The 12,585-nt window shown below is 47.9% G+C and overlaps 1 protein-coding gene across 1 annotated transcript in view; it reads right to left on the bottom strand.

Annotated features, from left to right (window-relative positions):
• The window catches only part of LOC144137688 (putative cytochrome P450 CYP13A8), a 35,365-nt gene extending 25,676 nt beyond the window's left edge, over window positions 1–9,689 (bottom strand). The window contains exon 1 of the mRNA XM_077669631.1: window positions 9,464–9,689. Within this exon, the coding sequence (XP_077525757.1) occupies window positions 9,464–9,543 (80 nt within the window). The 5' untranslated portion in view covers window positions 9,544–9,689. The remainder of the gene's footprint in view (window positions 1–9,463) is intronic.
• Window positions 9,690–12,585: the final 2,896 nt, after the last annotated feature.

Below are 12,585 nucleotides of genomic sequence, written 5' to 3'. Positions count from 1 at the left end.
ATCCCTGTCTTTCCTGTATACCAGGTAAGTATTCAAGAAATTTGTGTGTTTAGAATTCAAATGTGTTTCCTGAACACACATTACACTTGGCTGATTGCTATGCAGAATCTCATACACGTCGTCAAGATTATTCAGAAGGCCTCTGCAGTTCCATTGTACTATGTTCTCTCTTCCCATTATGAAGTGTTCGGAGCTACTGGAGTGTGACTATTTATGTAGGGTCTTTCGGGGCTTGCACTCTTGGAAGGGGTTTTCTGACCTTCTCTACTGACCTGGACGTCGCAGCCCGTTCCTTCCGCTGCGATGAAAGCCGGAAGGGCTCGACGTCCATGTCGTCATCTGAAGGTAAGGGGGTGCCCAGCGGACTGGGCCCCCTTGACATGGTACCCTTTCGGGTGTTCTTTGCCTGCACTGCCAGTGCCGAAGGCGTGGGGAGCACCCCAGATGGCACAGGCAGTGAGGAGGGGGAGGGGGTCGCTGCGACTGCCTCCGTCTCCATCTCGTCCGGGCCCTCGCGTGTGCTTCGGGCCGGTGGAGAGGGGGAAACGGTGGGTGCAGTAGCATCCCCACCGGACGTGGATGCCACCACAGCCGCTGCTGACTTAGCAGGCGGTGCGGTGGCGGGTTGGGCTGCCAGAGGCAACCCAGGGGGGGGCGGAGGCGGGACCAAGTCCGACTCGCGGTACTGGGTCCCCGCCGAAACAAGACGCCGCTCCGCCCCCCGGCGAGCTGCGTCGGCGTACCTCCCCAGGGGGAAAGAGGCGAACCTCTTCCGCGCCTCTGGGAAGGTGATGTTCTCTGTTACCTTCACATTAATTATCTGTTTCTCCTGCTTAAACTTTTCACATTTTCGCGAGTACGCTGCATGGGATCCCTGGCAGTTGGCACAGTTGAAGGTTTCGGATTCACAATTTTCTGAGGGATGGTCATGCTGACCGCACTTAGCGCAGGTAAGTCGGCCACGGCAAGAGTTTGTGCCATGCCCGAACCGTTGGCACTTGAAACAGCGCCGTGGGTTCGGGATGTACGGGCGGACATTGCAATGTATATACCCGGCATTTATAGATTCTGGAAGGATGGATCTATCGAAGGTCAGGATAATGGGTTTAGTGGCTATTTGTTTGTCATCGCGGCGTATGAATATGCGCTTTACAGCCGTGACGCCCTGATCCCTTAAGCCTTCCAAAAGGTCGGCATCGGTTTCAGAAATGAGATCTGCCTCAGAGATCACACCCTGAGAGCTGTTGAGGCTGCGGTGGGGTGTGACCTTGATCTCCAGATCTGCCATGCGGGTTTGTTTCAAGAGGATTGCGGACTGCTGCTGAGTTTTTACTTCAACTAGTACTTCGCCTGTTCGTAGTTTTTTTGCCTCGAAAGATTTGCCAATGATTCCTTCAAGGAACTTGGAGACAAGGAATACAGACTGGGAGGAGACGGGTTTCGATTTATCTACTGATTCAAGGACCAAAAACCGGGGATAGTTGTCAGGTTTCGGAGTGTTGATGGTTGGTAGGGATGGAAAAGAAACTTCGGTGCGGCCCCTTTTCGGGGGCCGATCACGTTTGGGGGGGGGTTTTGAATTATCCATATGGCATAGAAAAAAGCAGGGAGACGGGGGTACTTTCTCCTTTGACCTTACCCTGGTAGTCAAAGAGGTCCCGGAGCTCCCTGCCTGGTAGACAGACAGGGAGCCCATCGGCCGGAGCTTGACCAAGGCTCCGACGGCCACCGTTTACGGCTTCTACCCTTCACCTTTAAACACGTCGCCACGGTTGGACACGGCTTATGTTGGGAGCTCGGGGTCCGCGGTGTCGCTGCTCACCGTCACCATGAATACTCAAGGTGCCCCGTGCGGGGACCTTTCTAATTCACGGTGAGATGAAAAGCATGACTCGCGCTGGGACAACGTGAGACAATGTGGATGCTTTTCGCGTCAGCCCAGAGGGTATTTCTGGCCCACGCTTCCTAGCAGACGATCTTTGTTTATGACTTCGTTTACGCGGCTGGCCGATTCGGCTGCGTGAGTACGCCTACAAGGGATGCGGATTATTGTTACGTATTTGTAACAAGGCCCAAATACGTGGCCTGATGGTCAGCCTTTCTTGAATTGATCCAATCATGGTTCGAAATAAACGATTGCCCAACGCCGGCGACGGCAACAAGCAGTTTTGCGGTGTATTACCCACTTTTCCCTAGGGGCCTCGCGCTTGTCTAGGTACCCGCTGTTCCTATAGTCTTCAATAAGACCGCTCTGTAGCTGTTGCTTGGCCTGAGTGCTTTCGAGCAAGCGCACTCGTCCGAATCTTATTCGCGGATATATTGAAGTCCGTCAATAAGACTAGACTGTGAATAAGACTGCCAATAAGCACGTATGTTCATGAAAGCGGGCCCAGCTTTTAAGTGCGAATGCACTTCTTAAGCGAGCCTGAATCGTCCGCCGCCGTCGTCCGCATAGCAACAGCTGCGGGTGCGCGCGCTCCTCGTCTTCCCTAGCAACGGGGGGAGATGGGCGCGCGCTACTCTCCTCCTCCTCTCTCCGCTCAGTGACTGCGGGTGTTGGGCGCCTCCTCTCCACTCCAAGATCACGATATCCACCGTAATCGCGCAATCAACAACCGTGCATTCGCACTTACACACTCTGCCCCTCGGGGAAGTGCGTGGGAATTTTTTTCACTTAATTGCTTAATTAGAGGTGCTAGGCATATTTCATGTTGGGTTATGAGACGGGTGTATGGTTATACGACGAAAATGTATTTATATTGTTTATTTATTTCCAATACTGCCAGTCTGGAACGAGACCGTAGCAAGTTGGCATTAATACAGTGCAAGCGAGAAGGACATCCTGGGACTACCCGCCGCGGTGGCTCAGTGGCTAAGGCGTTGCGCTGGTGAGCACGAGGTCGCGGGTTCGATTCCCGGCCGCGGCGGTCGCTTTTCTGATGGAGGCGAAAAGCAAAAACGCCCGTGTGTACGAGATTTCGGCGCACGATAAAGATCCCCAGGTGGTCAAAATTAATCCGGAGCCCTCCACTACGGCGCGCCTCATCGCCTGCGTTGCGTCGGCGCGTTAAACCCTACAATCAATCAACATCCTGGGACTGACACTGGCCAACAAAACAAAACAAAAGGAAAACTATGAATTAATAGAGGCCCCACGTTTGCAATTACCATGCAGTTCCGTTGCATTATTCGGCACACAAACCCGCGTAACCTACGTATTGGGCTGACCACAAAAATTCGCGATCAAAATAAAACAAAGCATACAAGAGTAGCATTACCAGGCTTGCCACTTTGAAAACAAAGGCACTTTGTACGTAAAATAACCAGTTCTGTCTAATGAGTACAGGCCTGAAATGCACTAAACGTGTTTAAGTTTAGCCAATATGATCGGTTGGGAAATTAAACAGAAATTTATAGAAAGTTAAGCACGTTGTGTTAGATATACATTGTTCCGGTTTGTTCCATTCTTATACTACAAATAGAAAAACAGAGCATTCAAATCTAGCATTATGAAACGAGTACTCCGCTGTGTTTACGAGTGTTTGTGGCGTGAGAGGCGAGATTTCGAAAATGATAAATATTTAGAAGAATCCAGTTTCCACTGAATGAGAAGTACCAGGTGTAGGAATTTCAAGCGCGCCAGATTTGCTCCATGATAAGAGTTCCAAGCGCCACATACTTAGTCAACGGTTGTAAAGGTCGTAAAGCGCATGTCTTTGTTTTTACGTCTTCTGCCTATACGCCTCGAGCTTCGCGATCGCTGCGCCGCCTGCCGCCGCTTCTCCGCGGCGTTGACGGGATTTGCGCTGCGTGGCTGATAGGGCCGCGTGCAGTGTTTAGGTTCTGTTTCGCTACTTTTCGCCTTTCGGCGCCCTGTAAAAAACTTGTTATGGTGACGTCTATAGGCAAAGAGTACGTTTAGGTCACTTAAAAAGCAGCCGCGTCTTCGTGGAGTACGCGATCGCCTGCAAGAGCTACCCGGGGACGCGGTTCTGCGTGCTTCGTCGCCGCTCTTCCGGGCGTCGGCGACGGTAGCAGCATATCACCCCTGTCACCTCCAAAACATCAGGCACAAATGAATTCTACTGTCGCCTCGTTTAGACCTGATACTGGCACAATGAGAGGTTGGCTTCATTTTGCAGCGTCGACAACGAATGCGGCTTCGTTTCGAATATATACGTCGCAGAAAAATATGTTTCGGGGATGTGATTACCAAATCCCGGACAATAACTTATGCCTGTTATAAGCATATAAACCATGCGAAAATGTTAAGTATATTCCAAGCCTAGCTGTGCGTCGTTAAATATGTGCCCACAAACCAAGGCAAGTTAATGAAACCACGGAAAAATAAATGCTGTGCAAGTGCGGAATTGAGAAACATAATTCTCTAACGGAAATAAAGAAAACAGTACAGCTTCTGACATGCTAAAGACGTTCGTCGAAACTTAAGCCCGGTAGGGTTCACTAGACCAACTATACGCGAAATGCACTGCTATTTCGCAAGACATCGTTGATCATTGGGGGGGGGGGGGGGGGGGGGGGGGGAGGGAGGAGGGGGACGCTGTGTACAAATGCGGAGCGGAATCAGGCAATGAACGTTTTAGTAATCACACACACTCACACACACACAAATATCGCGTTTACTTTCCTTTTCTTTTTCTACTTCAACGAACAGCTGATCATACGGCGGCCGCATTTTTGGAAGTATACAGGGTAGGCTGTTCAACAAGCGATGAAAGGTGTCGTTGGAAGAGAGTGGTTGTGATAAGGCCCTCTGATTTCAGTTTCTGCTTTATTCTGCTGGCTCCCTGTGCCATGTGACGATATTTCGAAGAAGCATTAGTCGCTTACGCGGATTATATTCTAAGCCCGTCTCCGCGCTGCTCGCAGAGGAGCAGATGAATGTTTGCGGGCGCTCACCTCACGACAAGAAGACTTTGTCGTGTGCTGATCCCCGAGTATAATTACATATGCATTGTCCATCGTACTTTTGTTGAATATTTCCGAAATTAACACAGACTGGCTAGTAAATGGTGGTGATCAATATCAAAGTTATAATATTGGCAAACGTAACTGGCGTGCTGTCAGGTATGAGAGCCCCGCTGATTATGTAAGCGCACAAAACCAATTTAAATCGTAGTGTATAGCCGTAGAATGAACATCTGAGGAACCAGTGGTTACGGAGACACTGCTAGTAAATTCAGGTGTGTAACTACAATCGGCTCCATCACACGCCGGTTCCGCGACGCTGGCCTGTGACACACACCTGGCGCTTATACAGATCGAATTACAACACTAAGATCGTGTCAGAAATATTTACACTCTCGAAAACACACCTCATTTGCGAACAGAAAGACTGCTCCACATAAACATGGATTTCAAACGCCCGCACACGGTAAATCTCAGTCGTGGACGTGACGCAAAAGCAGCGGCGGCACTGGGGAGCGGGACGCCGACTCCCGCGCCTGCTTTCGAAACGGGCCGCTAGGGGGATTTCAGTGGCGCCCCTACAGGCCACGCTCGAGGCGTATATTTGGCGTTTGAAAGTGTTATCATGAATTACCAACCGGCTCAAACCCATGCCCTGTTAAGGTTCGCTCTGGCAGATAGTGTTGGAATACCCGCGCGAGCTAACAATTTTAAGGGCGCGTCGTGTATTCGTCATTGGTGAATCTCATAGATTTTCGTTTGACACTTTCTATTTTGTTTATTTGCCATTATGTGTGGCAACCATACAACTTTGGCATATTCCGTAATGGGGCGCACGGGCGTGGTGTAGGCTAGCAACTTGATATACCGCCGGGCGAGTTGCAAGCGTCGTCTAAAAAGAAATAACTGGCGCAGAGAAGGTGAAGTGGCGATGTCGATGTGTTTATCCCCATGAAGGCTTCATGTTAGAGTGACACCCAAATATTTGTGTTAGTTGACTTTAGCTATGACGCTACCTTCAAGAATGTAGGAGAAGTTAGAGGGAGTCTTTTTGCTGTGATTGTCATGTGAACTGATTTTTGTAATGAAAATTTGCCATGTATCGCATCATTCGGAAATTTTTTCTGGTCAACTATTCAGAATGTCGTAGTATTTGGATCGGGAGTTTTTTTATATCATGCAGTCGTTTGCGAAAAGTTCAAGGTGAGAGGCTACGTTGCAGATGAGGTCATTGATGAAAATGACAAATAGTAGGGGTCCTAAAACAGCTCCTTTGGGGACACCTGAGCTGACGAAAACTGCTTTGGATGGTGCTTAGTCGAAAACAGTGTACTGCAACCTCTGGCAGAGAAAACTTTTGGTCCATGCTAAAATTGGTCCCTCCCCGAAAGTGGCCCTCAGTTTCGAGAATAGCTTGGCGTGGGATACATAGTGGAGTGCTTTTGTGAAGTCTAAACGGACAATGTCTGTTTGACCGCGGTTGTTGATGGCTAGCGTGAGATCATGTGCCATCTCACCTAGCTGGGCGACGGTAAAAATGTTTTCGTTTTCTTTAAAGCACGTGAAGTGTTTCAATAAATGCGCTCTCTGATTTTGAGGGAAATTGGTCGGCATGTAAATGGTGTGCATAATCGCGGTGTTTGTGAATGGGTGAACTTCGACCATTTTTCAATCATCTGTTTACTGCGCAGTCTCCAGAAGTTTTCCGCATAAAATTCTAAGGCAATGGCTACACTATTCGGCATAATGTTTCACAAACTCGTTCGGTATGTTGTCAAAGCCGTTGGCCTTTTTGTGCCACAATTCCTGGCAAAAAAGTGCTGAGATTTTGTTTCCTTTTCAGTAGTTTTTAAAAAGATTAGCAGCTCCTAAGCCCTGCTAATGCTGCATTGTGCGTTTGGTTTTATGCTTTCTTTCTTGGCGTCACATTGAGTGAATTCGAGGTGCGACGAACGCGTCTCGTTGCTTGTGGTGACCTGTTACAGTAATACCAGCAGTAGAAAAACCAGCAACATAAGTGAAGCTTACCAACATTATTTTCGTGGGTGTTTGCAAAATTGCTTCATATTTGCCGAGTTTGCGACGCACGCGAACACGGCGATTGTGATTTTTTTTTCAGGTTTTGTGAAGGCGTTTAAACAACTGGGTATTCAAGGTCAAATCAGGAGCGTTTTCTTGAGAGTTGTTTGAATTTTTGGGGTGATCGACACTCTTAACGTTTTAAACGAAAACAACGATGCACTAATACCGACACGACAAAGAGCGGACAAAACTACCGCTCACTACCAACCATTCTTTAGCAAATGGTTCCAGGCCACAACATGAAAACAAGGTAGGTCATACCAAATTCTCCTACAGAATGGACGGAGATAGCTCCATGTTCCTGAAAACATTCTGGCATGTTTCCCCCGAATACGCCTTTGCTCCATGCGACTTATACTAGTAAAGCGTTCCTCCGATGAACAGTGCTGTATGCATTGCTTGTCTGAAGGGCAAAAACAACATGAAAACATGTCTGGCATAGATCTTTGAACAAAAATATTAGTCTTCAGGCCATATATTTTATTTCACGCGAGTAGCAAAAGCTGTGGACATCACTGTACAGGCGTCTTGATCCCTCAAGTCTTTTCTACTACTTGTCTACACGTAGAGCGAGCGTAAAAACTCAGAGCGAAAACGTGGACGTACTATTTCGTCCCAATATTTCAACTGCTTTCAGACACGGAGATCAGAACAAAACATTCTGCATCTTCGCACTTCAGATATTCAGTCTGAGTAAACTTAGAAGCTGCTGGTTAAAATGGCTAAACATTGAAGCTTTCTGTATGCAAAGTCGGTTAAATAGGAGTCCGCAATACATCATCGCCCAAAGTCCAACTGATAAAGTTAGGAGCCAACGTCTAATCCAACGCAGGCAAAGTTCATACCAACGCCCGCGCTACTAACTCAAAGTATTTTTTGTGCGCCTCAAATTCGATGCTTCAAAGGACACTCCACAAATACTTTGAATTACCACCACACAGTATGCGGTACGTCGTAACTCGCTGCGATCAAGTGCCTTGTGACCTGTTTTTTTTTCTGGTAGCTCTACGCAGCGTACAGAAAACGAGCATGTTATACAAAAACGCTGACCCGATGGTATCTTCCAGAGTGCACTTTAGTCAGATAGTAGGTAAACTAAAAGGCTACTACGACGAAAGCGACCTTTTTTTACGCACCTTATTGGTACCCTGTTTTCCACCCGTGTGTATCACTGCTCCGTACTAGCCCGAACTATTGACAATGTTCTCATCGCCGAATTTTGGGTTACTCTTTCACCCTGTATATTAAGCAGCACTATTTTAAATTGTTCTTGTGTATATGTCTCGCTATATTTGAATTACATTCTATAGAAGAAAAAAAAAAGAATTGATAGCGCAGTCGAATATACGCCGGTTTTATAACGCGAAGGATGCAGGTTCGACTCCGACCACGGGAAGCGTTTTTCCGCTATTTTTATTTCATGCGGCGTCGGTATTTTAATTATTTTCTGTCGGGATTAATTTGGGGCGATAGGTTGCCGTTCTTTTGTTTTGTTATTTCTTTCCAAACTCCCAAACTTATGTGTGCATATGCCTTTCCACCTTGTACTAAAGTGGCAAGACCAAATGGCTTTTACCCGCTTTGGTTACCTAATTTGCTGTTATCTTTATTTATGTCTTCCGTTTCAAAATCATCCCATTTGGCAGTAATACCTGCGTTAATAATTATGTGGCGTTTTTTTCTTGTAGATGGTGCGCACTGCGTGCCAACACGCCTTTTTCATTTCCAAGTCGCTTAACAAGTTATAGTTGCCCGCCATTGGTAATCCCGTACCCCTCGGACCTCTGAGGTGTCCGAATCATTGGGTTGCAGGTTTCCCGACGTAAAGGTTCAGGGCTCCATTACCTGGGCCTTCCCAACCACATTTCGTTGCTGAGGCGCGCACTCTGCTCGTGGGCTACTTGCCTCCTCGCAACTCTCCCTCACGATTCTTTGCCTAGCATCCCCCCCTCTCCATTTCACTGATGTTGATAATTAATGATCCGCACGGATAGAACTCAAGACAAAACTCCGCGGTTCCAAAAGGAACAACTCGGTTTTTTGTTTCTTCATGTCAGTGCAATGAACCGAACAAAATATAACCTTATTTCATAGGCCAATTAAAATGCAATCTGAGATCGCAGTTTACACTCCCTTTATTGCACTACCGTAGGGAGAAATACTGAGTTTAAAAATTTTCAGACAAAAATGAGTAGTGTACGGGATGTAGATTTCTTCCAGGAGCCCCTGGGTATATCTCTTTACGCAGTTGAATAACCCACTGTAACTTCACCGAAAATTTGGCCTACATTTTGACGAAAGCTAGCAACTAAATATGAACTGGTAGAATTTGATACTCTTGTCAATAACAAATGGGAAAGCTATAAGGCAGGACGATGTCAGCATGTGCCACTTCGGATGCGCCTCAAAAAGGATTGCATTTTGGGATACCAAACGTCAATTACGCACTCACCTGATTACCCACCAGCCTATGCTGTAGCTGACGCATGTGACTAAGGCTACTATCCACGCCCAGTAGCCAATGTCTGCCATCTTTACAGCGTTTCACGTCGATCTGTCGTCTTCTTTCGCGGACGAATGGGAGCCTCAGCGTGGTTAGCTTGTCGGCACTTCGACCCAAATTGTTACCGAAGCCAGTCGTGTTTCCTAATGCCGCCGACGAGACATGTGAGACCTCAAGCCCTTTTATCTAAAGCGATATAAGGATTGACTGTCGCCTCTTATCGCTCTGTGGATATGTCCTTGCCGAAACGCATTTCTCCGGGTTCCAGACTTGGCTCTTGCCTGGTTCTATCGTGTTATCATGCCCTTCTGAAAGGCCTGAGATAGGCTGATAGCAACTTCGCTTTGAGTAAGACGCTTTTAGCACCTCTTACAAGTTGAGTTGACTACGCGCCTGTACATATCATGACCATGACGTCGCTGAAGCCCTTACCTGTAAATCTCTCGCATCTATCGAAGCGCTCTCAAGGAACGACAGGTGATGAGAGGATGGTTGGGTTTAATTACGCAAAGGCTTTTAGTTCAGCGGGCGCCAAAGAAAAGCCTCAAGTAACAAACAAAGAGCCCTGTGTAAGTACCGACCATTCTGAAACGCATCTGGGTTACCACCATCGCAGCTTGAATGGAAAAAAAGCTTAGAAGGCTCCCTTATCATCCTTTTTCTCCTATCACAGAACGCGATCTTCTGAGGAGGAGGGCGAGCAGGAAAGGAGGAATAAACTTTTACTTAAGCAGCATTTCGCGCTGAAACATCTGGCTGCCATCATCGCCCGATGCATTAATCACAGCCGGTCTTCAAGGCGACAGCTGGGCTGCTCTCTCTTCCGGCCACTTCTCGTAGCTAGGGTTGGCGAAATTTCAGTTGCTTTGTTCCGTTGGTGGGTCCACATAATGTGGTAAAGTGTGGAAAGCTCTACATGGTGGGGATACGTGAACATTTAAAGAGCGGGAAAACCAGCATGTCAGCGGGTGGGAGGAGGAAACGTGTTTCTTTATATCTGTCTGGGCATTGTTTCTTGCTCTTTCGTGAGGCAAGGGTGGCCTGATTGTCCACCTCTCGGGAGGGTCTATAGAGTTGGCTGATTGCCTGATGTGTACGTACCGGTTCGTTCCCCCTCTGCTGTCATCCCGCGGAGCCCCGCCAGCTAACACTTGTATGTGCGACGATGTTCCCACGGAGAACGGGGTGACCGGGTTTCGAAACAATTGTGACTGTTCGCCTGGGTGGCCGTTGCCGGAGCAGGATCAGTGCGCTCTTCCAATCATGGAGGATCTGGACGCCCCTTTGAAGTATGTGAGTATGGTAGTTGCGTCGGTGTGCGCCATGACCGGTGCTATCACCGTTTCCAACGTTGTCGTGTGTCGGAGTGTCAGACCCGCTAGGGTGTTTTCAAGGGTGGTTGACATTTGTTGTAGCGCTTACATGGGCTCGGGCTCCTGTTCTCCCCTCGGGATACCGCGGATGCGGGTTTGGGAAATGATGCCACTCGTATTTGGTATCGTATGTTGCTTGGCATGTCTCCTATCTTAGATCATAACCGTTGCGGGATAAGTGGCCAAGTCCAAGGAGCAATTTCTGACTGGTAAAGGCGGCGGCGCGATTTGTTGTGGGGCTGGTAGATGAGCCACGATGAGCTCATCCACGAAATTCAGAGTCCTAGCGAGAGTACTTTTTTCTTTTGACGTGCTCATCGGTAGAGCGAGGGGTAGCCTGAGCACCTTCCAGATTAGCGTGTGTAGCTTATTGCTTTCTGTATGCTGCAGGACTGCGTCTGGAGCGACATGGCCAATACGGAGGGGGATCGCACCAGCCGTACTGTGTCATGCCGTTTCATTCAGTGCGGTCTGCTCACTCTGCAGAGCTTGTGGGTGATCTGGGTGGTTGTGAAGTCTAGTTCTTGGAGTCTTTGTTAATTGTTGCAGTCATCTGGAAGGTCATAGCCAAGATTTTTCGCGAAGGGGATTCGGGTGATGACACCATTTCACTCAATTTCGATGGTCCTTCAGAGAATTTATTCAATCTTGGACCTCTTCTAATTAGCAGGAGCTCAGGTGTTTGTGGGGCATCACAATCCTCACGTGAGAGCGTATGCGCGTACTATGTCTAAGGACTGTTCCAATATGCCATGCATCTCAACCATGCATTCCTTGCCAGTCCACCGCGTGATGTTGTCAGCATACAGTTCATGTTGGAGATCTGTTATTCGGCCCAGAAATCACGGTAGTCAGTGAAAGCAGTATTAAACAGAAGCGGAGCAATCCTTTCCTCCTTGAGCAGTGACGTTGATGCCAATAGTCATGGGCTGTGATGCCACATCCCCAATCCTAATTGTTGCTTTACACCCCGTTAGTAAGTTTCGGATATACGCGTGCATCCGTTTACCGTATCTGATTGTGACCAGGTCGCCTACCCCTTTTGGTCCTGGGTCGTCATCTGAAGACACCACACGAATATTCTCTATTGGCTTCAAACTAAAACCAAAATTTTTGTTTTCTTGGCAAGAGTGCTTACGGATACCTCCTGCGATAGACATCACCATTGTTGCGTTCTCGTGAAGCTGGACGCTATGAAACAGCAGTGGCAGTGGACACCGAGTGGGTAAGGCAACTAAAATCGTGGTTTTTCCAAATGTCCGTAAATATGTAAATACTAGCACAACCAGCTTTATTTTTCATGTGAGCTCAGGATGCGGAAGCCTTTAGGGATCAAAAATTTTCTTTGGCCTGAAAAGAAAAGCTTCATTTGCCATAGTACCTAGTTAACTACATGCCTCTAAATTATTGCATACTTGCACCATCAGCTCACTTTTTATGTCTACGCTTGTGATGTCCACGACTGTATTAAAACCTGTGTAAAAGCAATTTATGATCAAAATCCAAATTCCGGGGCTGCAGGATCTAATACAGCGGCATGACTGACATTAACAAAGGCCCGTTCGCGTCAAGTGCTAGGATGGCCCGTGGTACGTGTCTATTTCCTTTTTAGATGCGACGCTGAGAGGAGCATCTCTTGCCGGCGGCCCTGTCCTGCGTGCGTCCGTCGTCCGCGTCCGCACAGCTGCGTCTCTCCTC

Source organism: Haemaphysalis longicornis, unplaced genomic scaffold (genome assembly GCF_048455015.1).
Source record: "Haemaphysalis longicornis isolate Haplotype H1 unplaced genomic scaffold, Haemaphysalis longicornis Haplotype H1 scaffold_461, whole genome shotgun sequence".
Lineage (NCBI taxonomy): Eukaryota > Metazoa > Arthropoda > Arachnida > Ixodida > Ixodidae > Haemaphysalis > Haemaphysalis longicornis.
The sequence above is the reverse complement of the archived record's forward strand: the minus strand, read 5'-3'. Positions and strand labels throughout refer to the sequence as shown.